This window comes from Camelus bactrianus, chromosome 5, assembly GCF_048773025.1.
Source record: "Camelus bactrianus isolate YW-2024 breed Bactrian camel chromosome 5, ASM4877302v1, whole genome shotgun sequence".
Classification (NCBI taxonomy): domain Eukaryota; kingdom Metazoa; phylum Chordata; class Mammalia; order Artiodactyla; family Camelidae; genus Camelus; species Camelus bactrianus.
This window is the reverse complement of record NC_133543.1, coordinates 11957795-11981485: the sequence shown is the minus strand read 5'-3', so window position 1 is coordinate 11981485 and position 23691 is coordinate 11957795. Positions and strand designations below refer to the sequence as shown.

The window sequence follows — 23691 nt, the reverse complement described above, 5'->3', positions numbered from 1 at the left end:
GTTCTACTCCACTGGTCTATATGTCTGTCTTTCTGGCAGTACCACACTATTTTGATTACTGTAGTTTTATAGTACATTTTGAAAAGAAGAGTGTGAAGCCTTCTATTTTGTTCTTCTTTTTCAAAGTTATTTTGGCTATTCTGAGTCCCATAAAATTTAATATGAATTTTAGAATTAGTCTCTTACTTTCTGCACAAAAAAAAAAATCTGAAATTTGTTGAATCTTTAGATCTCTTTGTTGGATATTGCCATCTTAACAATATGAGTTCTTCCAGTCCATGTCTTTTATTTATTTAGATCTTTAATTTCTTTTAACAATGTTTTATAGTTCTCATAGTGTAAGTTTTACGCTTCTTTTGTTAAATTGACTCCTAAGTATTTTATTCTTCTGGATGCTACTATAAATAAAATAATTTTCTTAATTTCATTTTTGGAATGTTCATTGCAAATGTTGAGAAATACAGTTGATTCTGTATATTGAACTTTGCTGAACTTGTTGAGTAGCTTAATAGTTTTTAGTGGATTTCTTTAGGATTTTCTATATATAGGAGTAGGTCATCTGTGAATAGTTACAGTTTTACTTCTTCCTTTCCAATCTGGATGTCTGTATTTTTGCCTAATTTCCCAGGCTGAAACTTCCAAAACAATTTTGAATAGAATTGGTGGTAGTGGACATCCGTGTCTTGTTCCTGTGAACAAGGGAAAAACCAACATAATAGCTGTTGGTTTTTCATCGATACCCTCTACCAACATGAGGAAGTTCCCTTATCTTCCCATTCTGTTGAATATTTTTATCATGAAGTTTGTTGGATTTTGTCAGATTTTTTTTCTGTGTCTATTGAGATGATCATGTGGTTTTTGTTTTTGTTTTCTATTGATATGATGTGTTACATTAATTGATTTTTAGACATCAAACCAACCTTGCATTCCTGAGATAAATTCCCCCTTAGTCATGAAATATAATTCTTTTTATACATTGCTGGATTCAGTTTGCTGGTGTTTTGTTGAGGATTTTTCCATCTATATTCATAAGATGTAGTTTTATCTCTTGAAAAGTTTTTGGTTTTGGTATTAGGGTAATATTGGCTTCATACTGAATAAGAGTTAGCAGTATTTATTATGTGTAAATAAAGCCACATTTACAATGCCCTTACCAAATAATATGAAATATATTTTAAATAAAACTTAAAAGAAGATTGACAATCAGCAAAACAAACAAAGAATATAGTAAAATTATCCAATCACACAGGCAATACTTGTTATTGAATGAAACTTGATGGATATGGAAAAGAAAAAAAAAAAAGGAATTCTACTACCAAGAATTACTACTATTAATATTTTCACATATTTGCATATATATTCACATATACATATATATCAAAAATAGGACCATACTATATATGCTACAGTTTTACTTTTGACAATTCTATACATGAATGGAGTTGTATGTCTTAGGATGCTTTAAGGTGCCTATAAGAGGAAAACCTCCTTGGGCTGGCATACCAAATAAGAAAATGTATTAGTTCACATATCGGAAGTCAGAGTGAGGACCATCTTCCAGCTGAGTGATTCAGGTGTTCAAAGATGTCACAAAGGTCCTAGGTTCTTCCTGTTTCTCTGCTCTGCCAGCCACAGCATCAGCTTTGGACTAAGACAGCCCCCCATGGCACTGGATGCTTCCTGTTTCCTTGTCAACATAGTGGGAGAAACTGGCATCCCACAGTGACAACCCCATCTTTCCTGTCGAGAGGAACTTTCCAGAAGACTGCGAAAGCCTTTCCTGCCCTGGAGCCAGTCACTGCTATCAGTCAAGCCCAGCCCTTGGGCTGAAGTCAATTCTTCCAGTTTCCCCTAACTGCTTTTTCACAGGGGGCTGGGGGAATTGAGGAGTGACTTTTGGCAAGTCCATCACAATGTCTACCATGAAAGTTAAAAAAAAAATCAAAGTGCTTAAAAATATACATGAAAAAATCAGCAAGTTGCTGACCCATTCTGCTCCATCCAGAGGCAAATATTTTCCAACTCTTTAAGCTATTTCTTCCAGTATTCCCTCCAGACGTCTCAAGAATATACTTATAGAGTGTTATTTCTTGATACTCATGGTAACTGAGGATTTATTTGGCTTCCCGACAGCGATGTCTCCTGCCTGCTCACGTCCCCTCCCATGTCACTGAGTACAGTGCTGTAGTGGACTAAATTGTGTCCCTGGGAAATTTATATCTTGCAACTCTAACCCTCAGCGGGACTGTATTTAGAGATGGGGCCTTAAAGTGGTAATTAAGGCTACAGGAGGTCATAAGAGTGGGCTCCAATCCAATGTGACTAGTGTCCTTACAAGAAGAGGAAGATGAGAGAAGGCAGAGCGCACGCTTAGCATGTGCGAGGTCCTAGGTTCAATCCCTGGTGCCTCCGTTAAATAAATAAATAAATAAATAAAACAAATCTAATTACCTGCCCCCCGAAAATTTTAAAAAAAAGAAGAGGAAAAGACACCAGGGCTGTGCACCTACAGAGAAAATGCTAAGTGAGAACACAGCGAGAAGGCAGCTGTCTACAAGCCGGGAAGAAGTTCTCACCAGAACCTGACCCTGCCAGCACCCTGATCTTGGATTTCTAGCCTTCAGAACTGTGAGAAAATTAATTTCAATTGTTTAAGCCATCCCAGTCAGTGGTACTTGGTTGTGACAGCCCTCACAGATGTATACAGAAGCTTATCTATTTGGCCAAATCAGTAGTGGTCTAATCACTATGTGAATGTTGTTTACTTCTGAAACAAGCTATGCGTTTTAACTTTTTTCCTTGTTGAAATAGCTTACTTTATTTTAACTAGAGTTAAGTTTCTTACTGTCACTTGTTTAGTTTACTGTGCATTAATTTTTTTTTTGGCAAGTGCTCCAAGAGGTCTATTTAAATGTCCTACTGTCATCTTTCTGAATACACATACACCTCAGATTGTCTGGACATGTGAGTCTGGCCTCCATCCTGGTGGAGGAGGCTCAAGGCCAGCGCCACCCCCAGTCTCCATCACAGGAGACCCCTTTTTGCCTCTCTGCTGTTGGAGCCCCATGTCCTGGGCTTCCTCTCTCTTGAATTCCTACCCTGTTTTGCCAAAGAACATCCTTCCTACGAAAGAATACATGGCGGGTATTTCTGAGTCCTTAGGTGCCTGAAGATGTTTTGATCCTGCTCTGACACTTGATGCTATTTGGCTTAGTATGGAATTTGAGGCTGGGAATAATTTTTCTGCATTCTCTTGAACATTTAAAAATTGTTCCTATTTTTTCTTATTATAAATACTTTGCTGGGAGCTATTTTTTTTTAAACAGCTAAACTGTTTCTCTAGGATTAATTCCTCCAATGGTTGACAGGTTTGCACATTTTTAAGGTTTAAAAACAATCTGAGTTGCAAAATGCCTCCCAGAACCAGCAGTCTATGAGTATGCCTATAAATACATGCATACGTACATACACACACACACTTTTTGCATCGTCAATAGCCCTGCATAAAAGCACTTTAAAAATTGCTTGCTAGTTGGATGAAGGAAAGAATGCTTTAGCGAGCTGGCTCTGGCGGCTGTGGGAGGTGGGGCTGGAGGTGGGAGGAACGTCAAAGGGTAAGGCGGGGCGCAGAGGCTCCTACTTCTAGAGAGAGCTGCTTAAGAGGGCTGGAGTGGCTGGGCGGGGCTGCAGTTTCTCTAGGACTGGGTGATAGACCGAGCTGATGTCTCTGCTGGGGTAGGGGGTGGATAGGGATGGGCTGTCCCCCACATCCGTTCCCAGGCCCACCCCGGGCTTCCTGCCCACAACCCTTTGCACGAGTATAAATACCCACATGAGTTGTGGGAATGAAACTGAGCTCTAAACACGGAGGAACTGCAGTGTGTAAATTTGCCCTCTGCCCCTCACTGCCTGGAAGGCTCCTGCTGAGTCATCACGATGGCAGCCACGAAAAAGAAAGCTGCTCTGAACGTTCATAGACAAGCCTTTGTGGGGACGTATGTGTTCACTCCTCTTGGGTCTATACTTCGGGGTGGAAACTCTGGTCCGCATGGAAAGTGCATGTTTCACTTTTTAAGATACTGTCAAACTGGTTTCCAAAACGATTTTTCACCACTTTTTATTTCCGCCATCAGGGTATAAACTTACAGTTTCACTGTATCTTTGCAAACACCTGGTATGGTCAGTCTTAAAATTTTAGCCATACTAGTGGGTGTGGAGTGGGCTCGTGGAGGTTTTAATCTGCACTTCCCTAATACTAGTGAAGTTGAGTATTTTTTCATGTGCTTGTTTGCCACCAGTGTATCTTCTTTGGTATCTGTTCAAATATTTTGTCCTTTTAAAAAAAAAATCGGGCTGTTTGTATTCTTATTAAGTTCTAAGAATTATTTGTGGATTCTAGACACAATTCCTTTGTCAAATAGATGTTTTGCAAAGCTCTGCATTTGTGGCTTGCCTTTCCATTTTTGAATTTTTTTTTCTATTTTTTTGGAGGGGGTGGAGTATTTAGGTTTGTTTGTTGGTTTGTTTATTATGAAGTACTGAGGATTGAAGCGAGGACTTCAGGCATGCTAAGCACACGCTCTACCGCTGAGCCATACCTTCCCTCTTTTTGTAAACGTTTTTAGCTTTTAAAAAACTTTTAATTAAAAAATAACTCTAGACTCAACAGTAAGTTGCAAAAACAGTACTGAGATCCATTTGTTCTTCCCTCACCTTCCCCTAGTGAAGAAGTAACTGCAGGACAATGTGGAAATCAGGAAACTGACATGATACAACACTATTAGTTGGACTACAGATCTCATTCCATTTTCACCAGTTTTTTAATGGGCGCGCGTGTGCGCGCGTGTGTGGTTACAAGCGATCTGTTCTCATATACGGGTTTCTATAACCACCCCCACAATCAAGATATGGAACTGTTCTAACACTGTGAAAAAATTCCTTTACTATCCTTTAGGGTTCTTCTCACCTCCAGCACCCTTGCGCCGTCCTTTGGCAATCCTTAATCTGTACTTCATTTCTGTAGTTTGATTATTTCTGAAATGTCATGCAGAATGTAGACTCATACAGTGTCATCTTTCGATATATACTCTTTTCCACTTAGTATAATTCCCTTCAGACCCATTTAAGTTATTGTGTATATTAATAGTTTGTTACTTTTTACTGCTGAATAGTATTTCACTGTACTGATACACTAGAGACATTTTTTCAGCCATTCACCCAGGAAGGAAATTTTTACTGTTTTCAAGTTTTGGTTGTTATGAATAAAGTTGGATGACCATTTATGTATAGGTTTTTAAAAAAATAAACATGAATTTTTAAAATTTTGTTTTTTACTGAAATATAGTTGATTTCCAGTGTTAGTTTCAGGTGTACAGCAAAGCGGTTCAGTTATACATGTATATATTTCATATTCTTTTCTTATATGTTAATATAAGAAATTTAATACAGTTCCCTGTGCTATACAGTGGGTCCTAGTTGTTTATCTATTTTATGTATAGTAATGTGTATTGGTTAATCCTAAATTACTAATTTATCCTTCCCCTACCCTTTCCCTTAAGTGAAGTAAGTCAGACAAAGAAAGGCAAATATCATATGTTATGACTGACATGTGTAATCCAAAAAAAAAAGATACAAATTTTAGTTACAAACCAAAGATAGACTCTTGGACATAGAAAACAAAGTTGTGTATAGGTTTTAGTGTGAACAAAAATTTTCATTGCTTTGGCATAATGTGCAAGAGTGCAGTTTCTAGGTTGTTTTGTAAATACATAATTAGGCTAATACAAGAAAATCAAACTATTTTCCACACTGGCTGTACCATTTTATCATCAGAAATGTGTAAGAGATCAATGTCTTTGCTTCCTCACCAGTTTTTGGTGTTGTCACTATTTTTAATTGTAGTCATTCTAATAGATGTGTAGTGATATCTTATTGTGATCTTAATTTGTGTTTCTCTAGTGGTTAAAGATGTTGAACATCTTTTTGCTTGATTTTCCATTTATATCTCTCCTGTTCATGTTAGCTGTCCTTTTTCTAATTGGATTGTTGTTCATTTGTTTTTTGCTGTTGAATTTTGAATTATTTGTATATTCCAGATACCAGTCCTTTGTAGGATTAAGTGGTTTGCAAATGTTGTCTCTTACTCTGTAGTTTGTCTTTTCATCCTCTGAACAGTGTCTTTTATGGAGCAAAAGTTTTAATTTGATGAAATTCAATTTATCCAGTTTTTTTTTTTTTTTTTTTTGTCTAAAACCTTTACACTTAGCTCTAGGTCCTGAAGATTTGTTTCTTTCTAAAAATTTTAATAGTTTTACATTTTATATTTAAATCCATGTCCATTTAGAATTAGATTTTTTCCAAGTGTGAAATGAGGGTTGAGATTCACATTTTTGCCAATTGTTCTGGCTCAATTTGCTGAAAAAACTATCCTTCCTCTATGGCATTACTTTTTCGTCTGAAATTACTTGGGCAGATTTGTGTGTGTCTGTTTGCGAGTTCCATATTTCTGGAACAGTCTGTGCTGTTTCCCTGCTCTGTGTGTGTGTCCCTCTGTTAGTACTGCTCAGTCCAGATTGCTGCAGGCGTACAGTTTTAACATTGAGTAGGTGATTCCTCCCTCTTCGTTTTTCTTTTTCGAAATGGTGTTAGCTCATCTAGTTCTTTTAACTTTTCCCATGTCAATTTTAAAATACTCTTCTCCATAGCTACCAAAAAATCTTTCTGGCCTTTAGTTTCATTCTGTTTGGGGAGAAATTTGGGGAGAATTGACATCTTTCCTATGTGACTCTTATAATTTATGAACACGGTCTATCTCTCCATCTACTCAAAGCTTTTTTGACTTCTGTCATCAATGTTTTGTAATTTTCAGCACACAAGTTCTGTGTGTTTTGTTACATTTATAACATATTTAATTTAGTTTTTTGAAGGAATTGTAAATAGTTTTGTGTCTTTAACTCTGGTTTTCACCTGCTAGTATATAGGAATGCAATTGATTTACGAATGTTTATCTTGTACCCTGCAACCTTGCTAAACTCATTTATTACTTTAAGGATTTCTATGTAGATCACCATGTTGTCTGCAAATTAGGACACTTTTATTTCTTCCTTTCCAATATGTATGCCTTTTCTTTTCTTTCTTTCTTTATTGTGCTGGCTAGAACTTCCAGCACTATGTTGCATAAGATTTGTGAGACCAAATATCCTTGTCAAGTTCTGATTTAAGGACAAAGTATTCAGTCTTTCACTGCTAAATGTGATGCCAGCTATAGTTTTTTTTTGCAGGTACATTTTATCAAGTTGAGGATTTTTCCTTTTATTTCTAGTTTTCTGAGAGTTTTATCATGAATGAGTGTTGAATTTTATAACATTCTTTTTCTGCATTAATTGATATATGATAATGTGAGTGTTCTTTTTTATTTCGCCTATTGATAATATTGATTGATTTTCAAATATTGAACCAGCCTTGCATTCCTGGGGTAAATGTCACTTGGTGATGGTGCATAATTATTTTTAAATATTGCTCAAATCAATTTGCTAATATTTTGTTAAGGAATTTTATATGTAGGTTCATGGGAGATATTGACCAATTGTTTTCTTTTTTATCAATGGTCTTTTTCTGGTTTTGGTTTTGGAGCCTCATAAAATGAGTTGGAACATGTTCTCTTCTCTTCTTTTTTCTGGAAGAGATTGTATAGAATTCGAGTTAGTTCTTTAAATGTTTGATAAACTTCTCCAGGAAAACTATCGAAGCATGAAGTTGTCTTTTTTGGGGAAGCTTTTAAGTTATAGATTCCATTGCTTTAATAGATATAGAACTCATTCAGGTTATCTATTTCATTTTGGGTATGTTTTGATAGTTTGTGGCTCTAGGAATTGGTGCATTTCATCTATGTTGTTGAATTTACATGTTATTTTTAAAAAATATAATATTCTCTTTTTATCCTTTTAATATCTCTAGGATCTATATTGATATTGGTAACTTGTATCTTTTCTCTTTTTATTTTTATCAGTTTAACTCAAGATTTATCAATTTTATTGATCTTTTCAAAACTTGCTTTGGGTTCATTTTTCTCTATTTTTTCCCACTTTCAATTTCATTGACTTCTGCTCTTATTTCCTTCCTTCCTTTTTTTCTTGCTTTCTGTACTGGTTTCTGTGACATTCTAATAAATCTTGAAATCAAGTAGTGTACATCCTTTTTCAGAGTTATTTTGGCTTTTTAAGGTTTTTTGCATTTCCATATAAATTGTAGAATCAACTTAATGTCTACAAAAAACTTTGCTGGGATTTTGATTAGAACTGAATTCACCTTTGATCAATTTGGGGAGAACAGACATCTTAACAATACTGCATCTTCCAACCAATGAACATAGTTTCTCTCTTTATTTATTTAGGTCTTCTTTAATTTACCTCTGCAATATTTGGTAGTTTTTGGTGTGTGGGTCCGCACATCTTTTCATGTCAGTGGGGCTTGGAGGTACTGAAGAGGCAGGCCTGGAAAGCCAGGGGTGCCTCTTGAAGATGGAGGTTTCCCTCTCTGGTCCGGCCCAGTGGTGGGTGTTTAACAAGTCTGTTGCACCTGGATAGGAATAAAAACGTGGGCCAACACATAGTACATATCAGTGTGGGGTTTTATTCTACATTCTTGTTAAATTTTGAAATATGTCCTATACAAAGGAGATGTGTATAAAACACATCTGTTTGGTTTAAAGATTCAAACTAAAACAATGTATTTCACTCCAATTGAGAAGGAGAACATTACAGGTATCTTAGAAGCAACTCCTCCCCACCCAACCCCTCTCTGGTCATTGCCCCTCTTTCCCGACTAGAGGTTATCATATTTCTAACATTTGTATTAATCATTCCTTTACTTTTCTTAATAGTTCTCTCTCCTACATACATAACATATGTAATTTAAAGCAACGCATTAGATCAGACCATATAAAACTGAATATAGGCCATCCACTCCTCCAGTTAATGGCCATTTGGGTTGAATTTGGGGATTTTTGCTGTTACAAACAGCATGACCGCAAACATTCTTTGACATGGGTCCTGGCACACATGTGCTCACCTGTCTCTAGGGTACATGTATGAAGGAGCGGAATCCCGGGTGATGGGGTGGCACCTCTGTTAGGTGTCTGCCTGGATCAGATGCCAAGCTGGATTCCAAAGTGATCTCTCCATTTCACGATTCCACTGGCTGTGCAGGAAAGTTCTTTTTTCCCTAAATCTCTCCTAACACTCTGTATTGACAGAAATTTGAATTTTTGATAATCTAGTGAGTATGGAATTGCATATCATTGTTTTAATGTATGTTTTCTTGAAAATAAGGGAGGTTTGGCATCTTCTTAATTACTGGCCCTCCTGTTTCCTTTCCTAAGAAGTAGGATATTTTAGGTTTTAAGCTATTGAGCTGTGTCTTTTTCTTCTTGGTACATAGACTTATTTAAAAAAGATATATATATATATATATATATATATAATGTTAAAAATAGATTTAAAAACACAAATTTCTTCTGTATAGCACCAGGAACTGTATTCAATATCTTGTAATAACCTTTAATGAAAAAGAATATGGAAATGAATATATGCATGTGTATGCATGACTGGGATATTGTGCTGTACACCAGAAATTGACACATTGTAACTGACTATATATATATACACACTTTTTTTTTCTGGATTTAAATCATTTTCAAGTATATGTACTGCAAATATTGGTGTTTTTTTTTTTTTCCAGTTTGTTGCTTTTTTTCCCCATTTTCTTTACAGTGTCTTTTAAAGACCAGAACTTCTTAATGTAGACAATTAAAAAAATCCCATTCTTTTCCTTTTTGGTTTATGCTCTTTTTGATCTTATTTTAGAAATCTTCCTTACCCCCAAGACCTTAAAGCGTCTCCTTTGTAAGCCTTTTAACTTTCATTGGTATGCTTCCCACACTGACAGTTATGAGTCTCCAAGTCTTTTCGCTGCGCCTCCTCCGTAGTCAAGACAGCGGCTGCGTTGCGCGGGTGAATGGAGGCCAGGCAGCCACTGCCTGGATCATGATCAGTCCCACCATCACTGCATACCCCGCCCCTCTCCCCCAGGCCCCACGAGCTCTCCATGGTCGGGGCCCGGAGCGAGTGAGAAGGCGCGGCCACGCCCACCGGCAGGTGGCGCCCGAGCCACGCTCCTGCACTCCTGACCCGTCCCACGAGCGCCGTGCCGCGGCTTCTTGCTCTGCCACCTCGGGCTCTGTGTCCCTTTTTTCTGGCTTCAAAATGGGCCTGCCCTCAGGGCTTTTATGACGATTAAAGATGATCTTGGCAACAGCTGGAGCTGGAAGAGCCTGCTTCCTTCAGAGCAGCTGGTTGGCCGCAGTCCCCAGCACTCCCTATTGCTTATGCTCAGCCCTGACCTCACATTTACCCAACTCACCAGGCACCTGGAGGCGTCTGAGTTTGAGACCCCCCCTTCCAGACATTAGCTCTCTAAGATGGAGAGGAATTCGTGGCTTTATGAGTCAACCATTGCTTTAAAAATTTTTATTCTGGTGATACTTGTGTAGTTTAGAAAGTCTGAAATATGCAGAAGAACAAGAAAAACAGCTTGTGTATTCACTTAAAAAGTAAATACTGTGAATACCGCTTGCCTATTTTTTGTTGTCTTCTTTTTGTGGAGTCCGTTCTTTAAACGCCTATATAGAGTATCTACTGCGTCCCCAGCTGTGTTTCAGGCCAGGGCCCCAACCCCGGATGGCTTCCGAGACTGCACAGGCCGCAGAGGGACCCGGGGCTGGTTCTGGTACTACCGGGCCCTTTCCAGATTGTTGGATAGCAACACCATAGAAATGAGTACCGCTTCCACAAGACTCCCAGGCAAGCAAAGCTTTTTATTGAAAGAGCTAGCTTGTACACAAGAAAGAAGACGAGAAAAAAAAGTGCTAGCTCCCAGGAGAAGGGGTGAGCTGCCTTTATAACACAAAGGGAGGGTTTGTCTCCTGATCACTGGTAATTTCCAGAAACCATCAAACTTCGATCAGCAGCAGGCAGCTCCATGGGGACTACTGGGAATAGGGAGTGCTGTGAGGGGAAAGGAATGCATGAGAATTTTCTGCAGGAAAGCCCAGGAACAGATAGGGTTAAAATTTATAGTTGAGCTTCTCGTCTTATGGTGACTAGGTATACTAGTTAGTGTAACGGAGATAAAGTTTATCTTTTATTCCTTCAAGCCTAGTTTTTTGTCTCTGGAACTCAGGCCTCCAGGGCCTTTGATCTTTAACTTGCAAAGCAGGTTTTGCCCAAGGCCATTTCTGGATCCTTTTCCGAAACGACAGTACTCAGTCTTCCGGCCTCACTGGCTTCCGGGGACCGCACGGTGGACCATGCCTGGCTCGTTGCCAGAGCGAATCTGATCCTGGTTTCGCGTCAGGTGGCCAAGTATGAAGTTGCCCAGGGTACTGGCGGTCCTTCAGGGTCGGCACTGCGGTGGCCGAGGACAGTCGAGAGGCGGGTGCGCATCCCACCACTGGGGCCCCTTCCCGCCGGCTGCTTCCCGCGCCGTCCTGGGGAGCATCTGGAGACCAGCGCGCACAGTACCGGAGCAGGGGCCGCGGGGCCTGTGCTCCATGCTAGCGACAACCCCCGGGCCAGACTCCTGCCTGGGCACACCAGGCCCCGGCCCAGGACCTGTCTCTGCTTCCAGACCTTTTCCGATTCTTGCGGGCGCAGGTGGAGGGGCGAGGGGCGGGGCGCCCGGAGCCTCCGGAGGGAGGAGCAACGCATGCTCAGTTCTGGGGCCCACAGCGCCCTCTGCTGAACGCGGCGGCTGCTGGCTGTGGGTCCTGGCTGTGTCCGCAAAGGGTGACAGTGCGATCTGTTCCGTGACCATGTCTTCACAAAGGTGGGTTTTAGTACCACGTGGAAGTCACCAAAGAGCAGGCGGCGTACAATCTGACTGCAAGGATTGATTAGCTGTGCAGCGTCCAACAAACCCACATGTCCCGTTAGTAACTAATGGCAGATAGATAAAAATGAAATTAAAATGATCTCTTAAATTTTTTTTATTTTTAAATTTTTAAAATAATTTTTGTTGAAGTATAGTTGATTTAAAAAGTGGTCTCTTTGTAAACTTCTGTATGTGGCTTTCAAACAGCTACTGAGTTATTAGCATATACATACTTGTTAAATGTTTAGACCTAACTCCTTAATTAATGGACCCTTTAGGTATTTCTGAGGTGCTGAGAGCTCTCTGATTTGAGAGAGTAATGGGGATCCCTAGTTTAGATCGTTCTGCCTCTGACACTTGACTCCCACCCTCAGGAGGGGTGCCCACATGTGTGTGTGGTTTGGCAGCTCCCTCTGGACAGGCAGGACACCAGAGGGGCCTGGATACGGGGTTCGAGGGCAGGGGTGGAGACCCAAGCTATCCTTGTCCCCTGGACCACTGATGGGCAGTGTCTCGTCTCTGAGAGCAAAACTCTAGAGGGCAACTGGGGTGTGATTTTTATCTACACCTAGTGGTGTTGACCAGCTAATGAAGTTTAGTTGGAGGAAAGTTGGAGAAACAATGGGACGTGGTTTTATGGGAGGCTTTGCACAGCGCTGTGGGAGCTGGAGCAGTCTGGTCCCCGAGCAGCCGAGACATCCCCACACACGGGTGGGCTTGTGTTCGCAGCAAGAAAAAGCTCAGGTCTTCCTGGGGTTGGACATCAGGCCCCCTGGAAAGCAGTCGGGCAGCAGCTGTTACAATTAAAGACACATCAGGCCCAGCAGCCACTCAGGGCAGTCGTCGTAGAAATCAAGCGTGGAGGTGAGGCCGTGTGGGATAGCGAAGGTACCACTGGTACCCTGAGGCCGTCCACAGCTGCAACGTCAGGCAGCCATGGAAGAGATGCGGTGACTGCTTGGGCGGAAGACGTCACAGGGATTTCTACGAGATGTCATTCGGTGAGAAAATCCAGATGCAGGAAAGTGTGAAGCAGGGTCCTCCTTTGTAAAGTGTACTAACCAAAACCCTCTCTTGATACACATGTGTATATGTTCATATGCATTGAAATGCATATATGTGCTTCATGATTATTACATATGAGTGTGGACAGGAGCCATGGAGAATGTATGGAATGCAAATGAGGTTATGAAGATAGTCTGTGCGGGAGGCAAGAGGTAGGTGGGAGAGGAGGCGGGTATGTGGAGCCAAGCAAAGAAAAAGAAAAAGGATTGAAATAAATGAGAACGAACCCATTCTTCTGCGTTTATATAAAGGGTTACCCACAAATATATTCACACACGTATCTGCCTGCAGACGTTTTTATGTAATTAGAGGTGTGTTTGCCAAATGAACGTGAAAGGATGGGACTATAAGCAGGCCTTTTGCAAGTGGCATAAAACATCTGTATGTCGTGCTCTTAGACTCTCTGGGTCAGGCCCTGGGGAAAGGCTCAGCTGGGCAGTTTCCTCTTGGTGTCAGAGGTCAGCTGGGGCCTCGGTCACCTGAAGGCTCACTGGGCTGGCGGAGCCTCATTCCAAGGCGGTGCATGCAGGTGGCTGCAGTGCGCCGCTGGCTTTTGGCTGGGGGCTTGGTCTTCCCCCGTGGGCCTCTCCATGGGGCTACTTGAGTATCTTCCTGGTGGTCCCAGATGAACGACTGTAGCAGGAAAGCAGCCAGAGACAGTCATGGACCAATGTGTGTGATTTAAGTAACAGGCTGTGGGCCCAATGTGGCTTGTGGGCCATAGTTTGCCGTCTGGTGACATGTGGCCTTGTCTGCTGTGCTTAATACTTTGGCTTTTCCCCTGAGAGACACAAAGAACTGCTGAGGGGCTGGAGCAGAGACCTGGCGTGGCTCAGTTTTGACAGGGCTGCTCCAGCCGTGGTGTGGGGGACACACAGAGGGTCCAGAGGGAAGCCAGCAGCCCCAAGAAGAGGCTGTTGCCATGATCAAGCGGACCAGGTGGTGGTGATGGGGGTGAGAAGGGATATGAGATGTGCTGTGAGGATGCACACGGGTGGCTTGATTGACGAACCCACCTGCTCAGAAAGTAACATAAGTCAAGACACCTCGTTCGCACGTGGCCCCAGGTGGCCACCCTGAGCTGGGGGCTGGTGGCCGACAAGCACAGTGGGGAGGTCAAGGTGGCCCCTCTGGAGGGTGACAGGGCAGCTGTGGCTGGAGAGGCAGTGGGTGCCTCCCTCAGGAGTGGAGGCCAGCTCTACCCAAGACTTGGGCCGAGTCTATGTGCGGGGAGGGCCCGGGGCCAGGGGGCCTGAGCACTGAGCCTGGGGCTCCCAGGAGGCTGTCTGCACTGCAGTTGAGTGTGTGGATATGCAGAGGGTGCAGGAAGCGGGGTGGCCTCGTGTGCGGGGACCGTGGCCCTGCGAGCATAGTGGCCAGGCTGTCTAGCTCAGACGGGCCACAGCTGGCTGATCCCTGACCCTTGGGCCCTGTTCTGTGAAAAGAAATATGCAAACACATGACTAAAAATGAAGTTGTGTGGTTTTCGATGCAAGCTCATGATTCATGGTTTCTCAGCGTTCTGTTTAAATAAAACTGCAGACCCAGCATTTTTTTGCCCAACTCTATTTAAAATAGATAAAAAATATAAAACAAGATCTTGCTGTACAGCACAGGGAACTATATTCAATACTTTGTAATAACCTATAAAAAAGAATCTGAAAAGGAATATATACATGCATAACTGAATCACTGTGGTGTACAACTGAAACTAACACAACATTGCAAACCAACTATACTTCAATAAAAAAAAAAAAAAAAAAAAAAGAATAACCATGTCCAAAGGCAGCTTGCTCAAAATGCAATTCTTCTAGATAGGAAGGCCCCACTTCTGGGAATACGTAGTAGACACACTTTTCCCCATTCCTCCTGCTAAGTAGAACTAAAAACCCTGGATGTTTTATATACAGTGAGAGACAGAGAGAGACAGAGGTAGAGATAGCATATTTTATAGACATGTATACAGAGAGAGGTAAGTTAGCGTTCTCTCTCTATATCTATATAGACTACAATGTATATTATCTATAGCATATTCTTTCTTTCTATCTATCTATCTATCTATCTATCTATCTATCTATCTATCTATCTATCTATTATCTATATCTATCTTGGCTCTAAAAGATAGAGAAAAGAAGACAGGCCAGCTTGGGCCTTTGAGACCCAAGGACTGACATGGCAGTAAGTTCCTGAGTTTTCTTTGGCCTCACGTATCCCAGAATCAGAGCAGAAGCAGCCACCAACCCAGAAATGCCAATGGGTGTAGGTGGAAAAGTCAGGCGTCATTGTGAGGGGCTGTGAAGTGTAGGTTAGACCCTGGCTGGCTATGTGCCCACTGATACGTGGAGGATGGGGGCTCTATTGCTGAGGCAGGCAGGGAGGACAAACATCAAGGGACAGCCAGCAGGCTCTGCAGCGATGCCCAAGGTTGGAATCCTTTGACGTGGACAAGTCACTTCCGGCGTGGAGTCCAGGCCACGTCCCGTGCAGTACCTCTCAGCATGCAGTGGCAGCGCACGGGCGGACTGAGCTTTAGATGTCTTTCCTTTTCATCTTCTTTTTCATTATAGGCCATTATGAGGTATTGAATATAGTTCCCTGTGCTGTACAGCAGGACCTTGCTGTTTATTTTATATATAGTAGTCAGTATCTGCAAATCTCGATCTTCCGGTTTATCCCTTCCCACCCCTTTCCCCTCTGGTAACCATAAGTTTGTCTTCTATGTCTGTGATTTTGGCTCTGTTTTGTAAATAAGTTCATTTGTTTCCTTTTTTTCATATATAAGTGATATTATATTCCAGATATAAGTGATATTATATGATATCTGTCTTTCTGGCTTCACTTAATATGACGATCTTCAGGTCTATATGTGTAACTGAGTCACTATGCTGCACCCCAGAAAGTAACACAACATTGTAAATCAGCTGTACGTCAATAACAAACAGAACAAGAAAAACATCTTTCCTAAAGAACGTGTGGGTCACATGAGGCGGCCTCTGCCGTCCTGGGAGCCCTCTGGCCGGGGCCCCTTCGAGCACCCTGTGTGAGAGGCTCTCCCCGGAGATGGCCCTGTGAGCTGTTAAACTGATGTGTTCACGCCTCCCCCACAATATTGTCTGGAGCTCCCGGGCCCCAAATCCGGGCCTCCTGGCTCCTGGGGAAGGGCAGGCGTGGGGCAGAACAAAGCAGCCCGCAGAGCCCCAGCCCCGAGGCTCCAGGCTGGCTCCCTGGAGTCTGGGAGAGGCTGTGTCTTGAATGCTTGGCTTTTTGTTTGAGAGAGAAAAGTGTTTCCCGCAGTCCTAGGCTTCCTTTCACAGAGGAATCCCCGGGTTCTGAGGTGCCACAGGGTGGGCAGGACGATGGGGGTGGGGTGGGCGAGGACAGGCCCAGGATGGGGCATGAGGGGGACTCCGGGCAGAGATGGAGGGGAAGGCACCAGGGACCAGTGCGCCTTTGCCAGGACCAGGCTGGGCTGCAGTGGGGATGAGGACCAGGGGCAGCCTATTCAGGGCCTCGGGGCTGTGTGTCCAAAGGACGGTCAACTGCAGTGGAGTGGAGGTGTCGCCGAGGCATTCAGCAGGCCTCCTGTGGCTGGTGGGCTGGGGGCATCTGTCTCGGGGGTGGTTAAGAATCCCATGCCTGCCGGTGGCAGGGGTGTCATCATGGCAGGAGAAGGGGCTGGAGCAGGGCCAGCCCCCAGGAGAGATCTCTTTGCCTCTCCCAAACCGAGGATGACCCGAGTTCCTGGACACCATGTGGAGGAGTTGGTGAGGACAGAGGCTGGTGGTCCTGGCCGGGGCCCTGATGGCCTTCTTGACAAAGTAGCAGGGGACAGCATTCATGAACACCCTGCCACCCATCACTGGGGAATAGGAGTGTCCCCTGTGCCCAGGTGTCTGCCACCCAGAGGGGAGAGGAAGCAGAGGAGGCCGGGGGACCCCTAGCACACTGGTTCTCACCAGGAGACATGGTTAACTGGAACACACAAATGCAAAAAATTAAATCACACTTCAGAGAGAACGGAAATTTAAAGTCAGGATGTGAGCAATTTCTTTCAAAGGACATGTTTTAGGGGTGAGTCTGGGCAGTGCTGCGTATTCACGCCTCTCCTTTGGGCCTGCCGGAAACTCAGGTCCCACCGGAGAAGCCTCAGGACGGGGAGGGCTGGGCTGGGAGCGCAGGGAAGGGAGAGGCCCAGCAGGCCAGGGGGTCTTTGGCAGAGAGAGAAGGCAAGTGGGTTACCCACCCGACTCCTAGGGCAGGAAACCAGATGGCGCTGATTGGGTGGGGGTGGGTGGGGATGGGTGGGGCTGGTGGGGGGTAGGGACCTGGAAAATCAGTTCATCAGGGTCCTGTGAGGGAAAGGGAGGATTAAAGGGACAGTTGGTAGGTGGGTCCAGAGGTGGTGGCCTGTGTGGCCTTGCTCTGTGGGGGAGACTGAGTTGGTCATGGGGAGGATCAGGGCTCTGCTTTTAACCAGCCCCCCTTCCCAGTGACTGGTCTATGATCAGGGTTGGAGACAAGGTGGTGTGGCTTGGAGTGGCCGGCATGGCCCACCTGGGCCCGGCTCCATCTCTGGAACCAGGTGAGCCCTTAACAGCAGACTTCCCATCTCACGGAGAAGTGCCGACGCAGGACAGTGGGCCGGTCAGAATCCAAGCCCTGACCTGACAACGGGCTGTGCCCACTGGGGGATTGGAGGGGAGCCTAGACCAAGCCCCCACGAATGCCTGGGGCGAAGCCCCCCATGTCAGGCTCTGGCAAGGGGGTGGGTGCCTGTCCCTGTCCGCGAGGGCAGGAGCTGGGGTGGGGCCCGGTCATTTGGGGTGCTCCTCCCCAAGACCTCTGGGTCTTGGAGGGGACCTTGGGCTCTGGTCCTCTCAGGGTTGGTGATGGCCCCTCGAGAAGCCCACGTGCCCTGGGCCGGAAGCATGCCCCTCTAGGTGCCTTGGCAAAGGGCGCTTGCCCTGCCCCGGATGGGGAGTCAGGCCTGCTTTCCCCAGGAGGAGCCTGGCAGGCGTGGAGGTCCAGGGCTGAGGATTCAGGGGAAGCAGAGGGAGCAGCCGCCCCAGGAGGTGGCAGCCATTGGAGTTGTCGGGAGTGAGGAGGAAACAGCAAGGGACTCGGGGGTGGGGAGGCTGGTGGGAGGGGGCCCGAGGGGCAGGGGGACAGGAGGGGTGGACGGTGACAGGTTAGGCAAGCATAGGGAGGGGGGCGAAGGACAGGGCTGGGACCGGGTCTCAGGAAGACCTAGAAGTGACCTTTATGAAACTAATGCATTGAATATCAACTATACTTTAATTTAAAAAAATTTAAGAATATTTTAAAAAGTGAAAAAGAAGGGAAATAAAAAGAAGTGACTTTCAACTTTAAACAGTGGGAAGATGGGCCGCCTCTCTTGCTCCCTCCCCTTCGGAGACGGCCCGCACCCTGTCTGTGGAATGTGTGCCTACTTTTACTCTAACCTGAGCTCCCAACCCCCACGCCTCGTGGCCTGTCTCGTGACTTTTGAAACACTCTATGCAGTATGTCGCTCTCTAAATAAATCTACATTCACTAAAAAAAAAAAAAAAAAAAAAATAGGGGGATGATGAAAGCTCTTATCTTTGTGGGGAGGTGTTTTCAGGGCTAACTCGGCTTTTGTCTGCTCACATGGGCCCTGCAGGGCTTTCCCCCTGGGTTCACCGAGGGAGGAGCAGGCGGAGGCTGCACACTGGATGTCCAGGACAGGCTGTGACTTGGCCTACATGGGGTCTCCTCTCACTGCACCCCCCTGCGGGACTCTGCCTCGATGTCAGAGGGCCCTGCCTCGCGGACTCTGATGGTCAAGAACACGCTAGGTGTTTGGATCTTAAGGGGCAGCTGTGACCACCACCCACCCTGCCTCCCCCACGGACGAGAGAAAGCGCTGGTGAGCAGAACGGGCCGCCTCTGCCCCAGGCACAGCCATGGTCCTAACTGACCACCATCCCCTGGGTTTCGGTCCTTCCTCCTCTGCAGGCGGGGGTGGGTGGGGGGTGGGGAGTGAGCCCCGGCCCCCTTGCCCAGGTCTGAAATAGTGCAGATCTTTGGATGTGCTCTGGCCCCATCAGCCCCACTGCCCTGAGCTTGGCTGCATCTACGTCTATCTCCTGCATCTACGTCTATCTCCCGCACCCACAAGGCAGGAGTGTCCCCCTGACACAGACTGGGACGGGGAGGAAAAGACGCCCCCAGGCCTGGGGGTCTGGAGCCTGGCATGGACAGCGCCCGCCAGGAGGAAAAGACGCCCCCAGGCCTGGGGGTCTGGGGCCTGGCATGGACAGCGCCCGCCAGGAGCAGGGTGGATCTGGTCCACCAGGGCCCTGGCCCTCACAGCTGGCCCAACCTCTGAGCACAACAGATCCATCTCCACGGAGAAAGAGCAGTGAGCCCCGTGATCACATCAGGACTCAGAAATCGAGCAAGGGTCTTCCTCCCGACCCATGGGACAGAGAATGAAACTCCACGAGCAGCCAGGGGACCAACTCACCTGTGCAGCATTTGTGCCCAAAACGTTTAACTGAATCCGGTCATGAGAAAGCGGACACATGCAGACCTTTAAGGGACAACTAGCTGATGTTCAAATGTCAATGCTAAGAAAGATGCAGGAAGAGAGAGGGTGCCTCTGCCCAGTGGAAGGACATGGGACAGGCGTGACAGCTGAGCCCTGTGTGGGTCACAGTAGTGTTCGGCAGACATCGTGGGGACAGCTGGAAAACCTGGAGGTGGACTGGACATCAGCTAGTATTTTTGTATTTAAGTTATATTTCAGGGATATGATAATGGTGTATTTTGGGGGCAGAATGTTATCCTTAGGAGGTACACGCTGAACTGTTTAGAAGTATTCTGGGGACTGCAACTTATCTTCAAATGTTTCCAAAAAACGTGTGCGTGTCCCCGTGTGTATGACGTGTGCATGTGTGGGATGTGTGTGTACAGAGACAGAAAGCCAGTGAAGCGCAGGATAACAAAATGAGACTCACTGTGAATCCTGGTAAATCTAGGCTAGGGGTTTGCGGGTGTCCGTGAACTAGTCTCTCAACTTGTCATTCACAATCTTTCAAAATTAAGAGTTGAGCGGCAGAGGGTCACTTAGAAAGAGAGCGCCTGACTTTTCAATGAAAGATGGTTAATACATGATGAATGATTAAGAGGCGATTCCCTGCGGTGCTGATGGTCAGATCTCACTTTCACAAAGCATCAGTGACACCCTGTGCGCCCTCGTCTCTCACTGCGCTGCCTGTCCCCGAGGGCCACCCGTCTGCTCCAGTGTTGACTGCCGTATCTCAGATGCTCACTGGGAAAAATCGAACTGGGACGGCGCCACCCTGGGCAGGCTGCTGTGTGGGCACAGACCACGCACACCAGTGCTCCTTTTCAGGGTTTATTTCATCTGCTAACATTCCTTCTTGACCTAGACAAAAACAATTAAGTGATTATGACTTGGTTTTTCCATCATTGACTCGTTTTTGAGTAACCAAAGGTTTCTTCTCAACACTTTTTTTTTTTAATAAGAAGCTATAAATAAATAAAGCTTTAAATGCTCCTGGGTTCAAGTTAAACCCTTCCAGTTCCCAAAAAGTTCACAGACTCGTTGCTCGGACAGTTCTGCCGGCCCCGGGTCCTCCTCCGGGAGAGGATGGTGCAGGATGGCGCATGTGGGGGGCTGTTCCCTCACTTTGTGTTTACTTCTGTCCCTCAGCTTTGGGAAGAGCCCATCGTAGGGGGTTACCCCTTCCCTGGAGCCCCAGCCTGCGGCCTAGAAGATGCTGCGGGCACAAGGAGCCTTCCCCGCAAAGCAGGCAGCCTGGGCGGGCAGTGCTGGACGGGAGACCCCAGCAGCTGAGGGGCACGGTCCCTGGCACCAAGGTGGACCCGGGTGCTGGCAGAGCCGGGACCTCCTTCCAGGGGCAGCAGAGAAACCGTGAGGCCATGTATCCGTGTGACTTGGGACAACGGGCCATAAGTTAAACATTCCATTATGTACAGAACAGATCGTGCGCTCAGGCCTGCACACGCAGGAGCCCACCCTGACGAGGGTTGCAGGAGCCAGGCCACCAGACGGGTGCCCAGGGGCTCAGGCAGGACAGGGCTGAGCCTTCTGCCTGACAGGGGGCCACAGCAAGACCCCAAGGGCTCTCCTGAGCACGGCCCACCCCCAAGTACCAGAGCAGACCCCCATGCTGACCTTTGCATTCCTCTACAAGAGCCACTGAATCGCCTGAGCGCTCACCTCCTCAGCATAACGTCCCCTCCGGAGGCGGTCCTGGGCTGGGCTGGCATGGGGCCCACCCCAGCCGGCTGACCACTTGCCCTTGGACTGCAAGATGACGTGGCCAGGGTAGGAAGCTGAAAGGGGGCCCTTATGCCAGACCAGCAAGGACTCAAGCCGCTGCTTTCCGGGTAGCCCCTCACTGGACCACACCTGAGCGCATCCTGCGCTGTGCAAGGTTCTATGCTCCCACCTCTTCGCTCCATAGGCGAGCACCTGGGGTGGGGAACCCGGGCAGGATCTGCCCTCCTTGAGTCAGGCGGCAGCCTGGGGGCACACAGGCTCCTCCTGGAGAGACAGGGTGCCCGTCCCCCTCGGGTGGGGCTCACATTCAGCCCCCAAAGCTCGGGTCTCATGCGGGGAGGGCACGTCCGGAAGAAGTGCTGGCCTGACCTCTTTGAGCACATGGGGGATGGGTGTGGGGAGAGTTCTACAATCAACTGAACATGGCTTCTCCAATCTGCAGGGCTGCTGGGAACAGGCCCGAGCAGCTGGCAGGGGCGGGGGTGCAGGGAAACATGGGGAAGCCCGGGGTGCTGGGCTGTGCATCTGGATACTAGGGAGCCACCCAGAGCTGTTTTTTCCAACCCAAGCTGAGAATCTGGAAGCCCGAGTACTCTTTCCTGGCCGTCATGAGCCACCATGGCCCCAAAATATGGCTCATGGGCAGTGGCTATGGTCTGCAGTGTTCCTGCCAATGCATGCTTGATGGAACTTCACTCATGGAGTCGTGGGGCTGTGGCCAGTCCACTAACAAGGCCCAGAGGGTCAGAAAGGAGGCTGGGGCAGGGAGAGCTCCAGGTTTCCACCCCTCTCCCTGTCTGAGCTGGTCTGGCTGGGTGGTTACCCCAAAGGTCAGCTGGGGGGACTGCTTGGACACAGGCAGCTGCATCCTCACCATGGACTTCCCACTGTGGGATGCTCTCTGCCCGTGGAAGTGCAGTTTGGGGCCTGTCTCCCCATATTCCCTCAGTCTGTAGACTGTGGAAAATGGGGGGGGGCACACCAGGGGATGTGCTTTGATCTCCCGACCCAAAGCATGAAGCCGGACTGTGGTTTTTGACCTTGGGCCAGAGAGGAAAGTGGGCTTTCCAGGGGCTGGACTAGTTTTCTTGGCTTCAGAAGGGGTGGGCGAGCTGGGAGTTCCATTCAGGCTGCCTGTGTCCCCAGGGAGGGGGCTGCACGCAGGCACTGGGGCCAGGGGGTCCCCAGAGGCTGAGAGGCTTTGGGTGGCCTGAGCCTGGGGAGAGCGCGGGCAGAATCACGCTCCTGGCCTGGCGGGTCTGCTCTCCACTGAGCTGGCCTTTCCTCATCTTCAAACCTGCGGCTGTCGTGATAGTGAGGTGGGGGCTGGGAGGGCGGGGACATATCTGCCCCCAACCCGGGCAGGCCATCCCGCAAGCACGCATCCCTCGGACCCAGGAGGCTCCCGGGCTGACTTCTCAGACCCCGGCCTGGGAGGGCAGGAGGAGCCCACCCCCGCAACTCCCCCGACTTGGCTCAGATGAGCGGATGAGGGCTCTCTTTCTGGAGTTCTGGGGGCCGCATGTGTCAGCCTGTCCGTCCGTCCTGTCCCGGGCCCCCCACCCCGCCCTGCCGGCTGCCACTACCACTTCTCGATGATGTGGCTCATGTAGTCCTCGGTGGGCACGCGGCCCGGCTCCTCGACGTCCCCCCTTGGCGGCGCCTCCTTGGCCCGGTGCAGCAGGCGCTCCTCGCGGCTCCGGAGGCGCTGCTGCCGGCGCTCCAGCTGCCGCTTGTACTGGTAGCGCTGCTGGAAGAGGTCCCGCGCGTAGTCGTAGAGCTGCATGTCCAGGTCGTTGAGCTCCTCGATGCGCCGGATGGTGTCCTCGCCCACCTCCACGCCGCCCGCCCGCGTACTGTTGTACTGCATGAAGGGCCGGATGAACTTGAGGTTGAACGTCCGCTCGAACAGGTACTGCGTCTTGCGCTGGAACTCGGTCAGGCCGAAGAAGGCCATGCCGCGCAGGTTCTTCTTGGCGCTGTCCAGCAGCAGCTGTGCCCGCTTGCCCTCGGGGATGAAGGACAGGTTGTAGCAGCCCACCAGGCTCAGGTCGGCCAGCATGCGCACCTGGCGGTTGTTGGCCAGGTTGTAGGGGCAGTCCATGAACTCCTGCAGCGTGCAGCCCGACCAGTCCGTGCCCTCGTAGCAGGGCGGCAGCTCCTCCGGCGTCGGCGTGCGCCCGTCACACATGTGCAGCGACGTCTTCCAAGTGGCCCCCCGCTGCACATGCCGCCACTCGCTCAGGTAGCGGGACACGGGGTCGCGCAGCAGCGTGATGTAGTAGAATTTCCTGCAATGAGACGGGAAGGGGGTGAGGCCAGGGCACCAGGCGTGGGACACGCAGGAGCCGTTTCTGGGCAAAGGAGGGAGGAGGCTGCAGCCC

The 23691-nt window shown here is 47.4% G+C and overlaps 1 protein-coding gene across 1 annotated transcript in view; it reads right to left on the bottom strand.

Moving 5' to 3' along the window:
* Positions 1 to 20382: 20382 nt before the first annotated feature.
* Positions 20383 to 23691, bottom strand: part of HS6ST1 (heparan sulfate 6-O-sulfotransferase 1) — a 39981-nt gene continuing 36672 nt past the window's right edge. Inside the window, exon 2 of the mRNA XM_074363427.1 lies at positions 20383 to 23598. Within this exon, the coding sequence (XP_074219528.1) occupies positions 22890 to 23598 (709 nt within the window). The 3' untranslated portion in view covers positions 20383 to 22889. The remainder of the gene's footprint in view (positions 23599 to 23691) is intronic.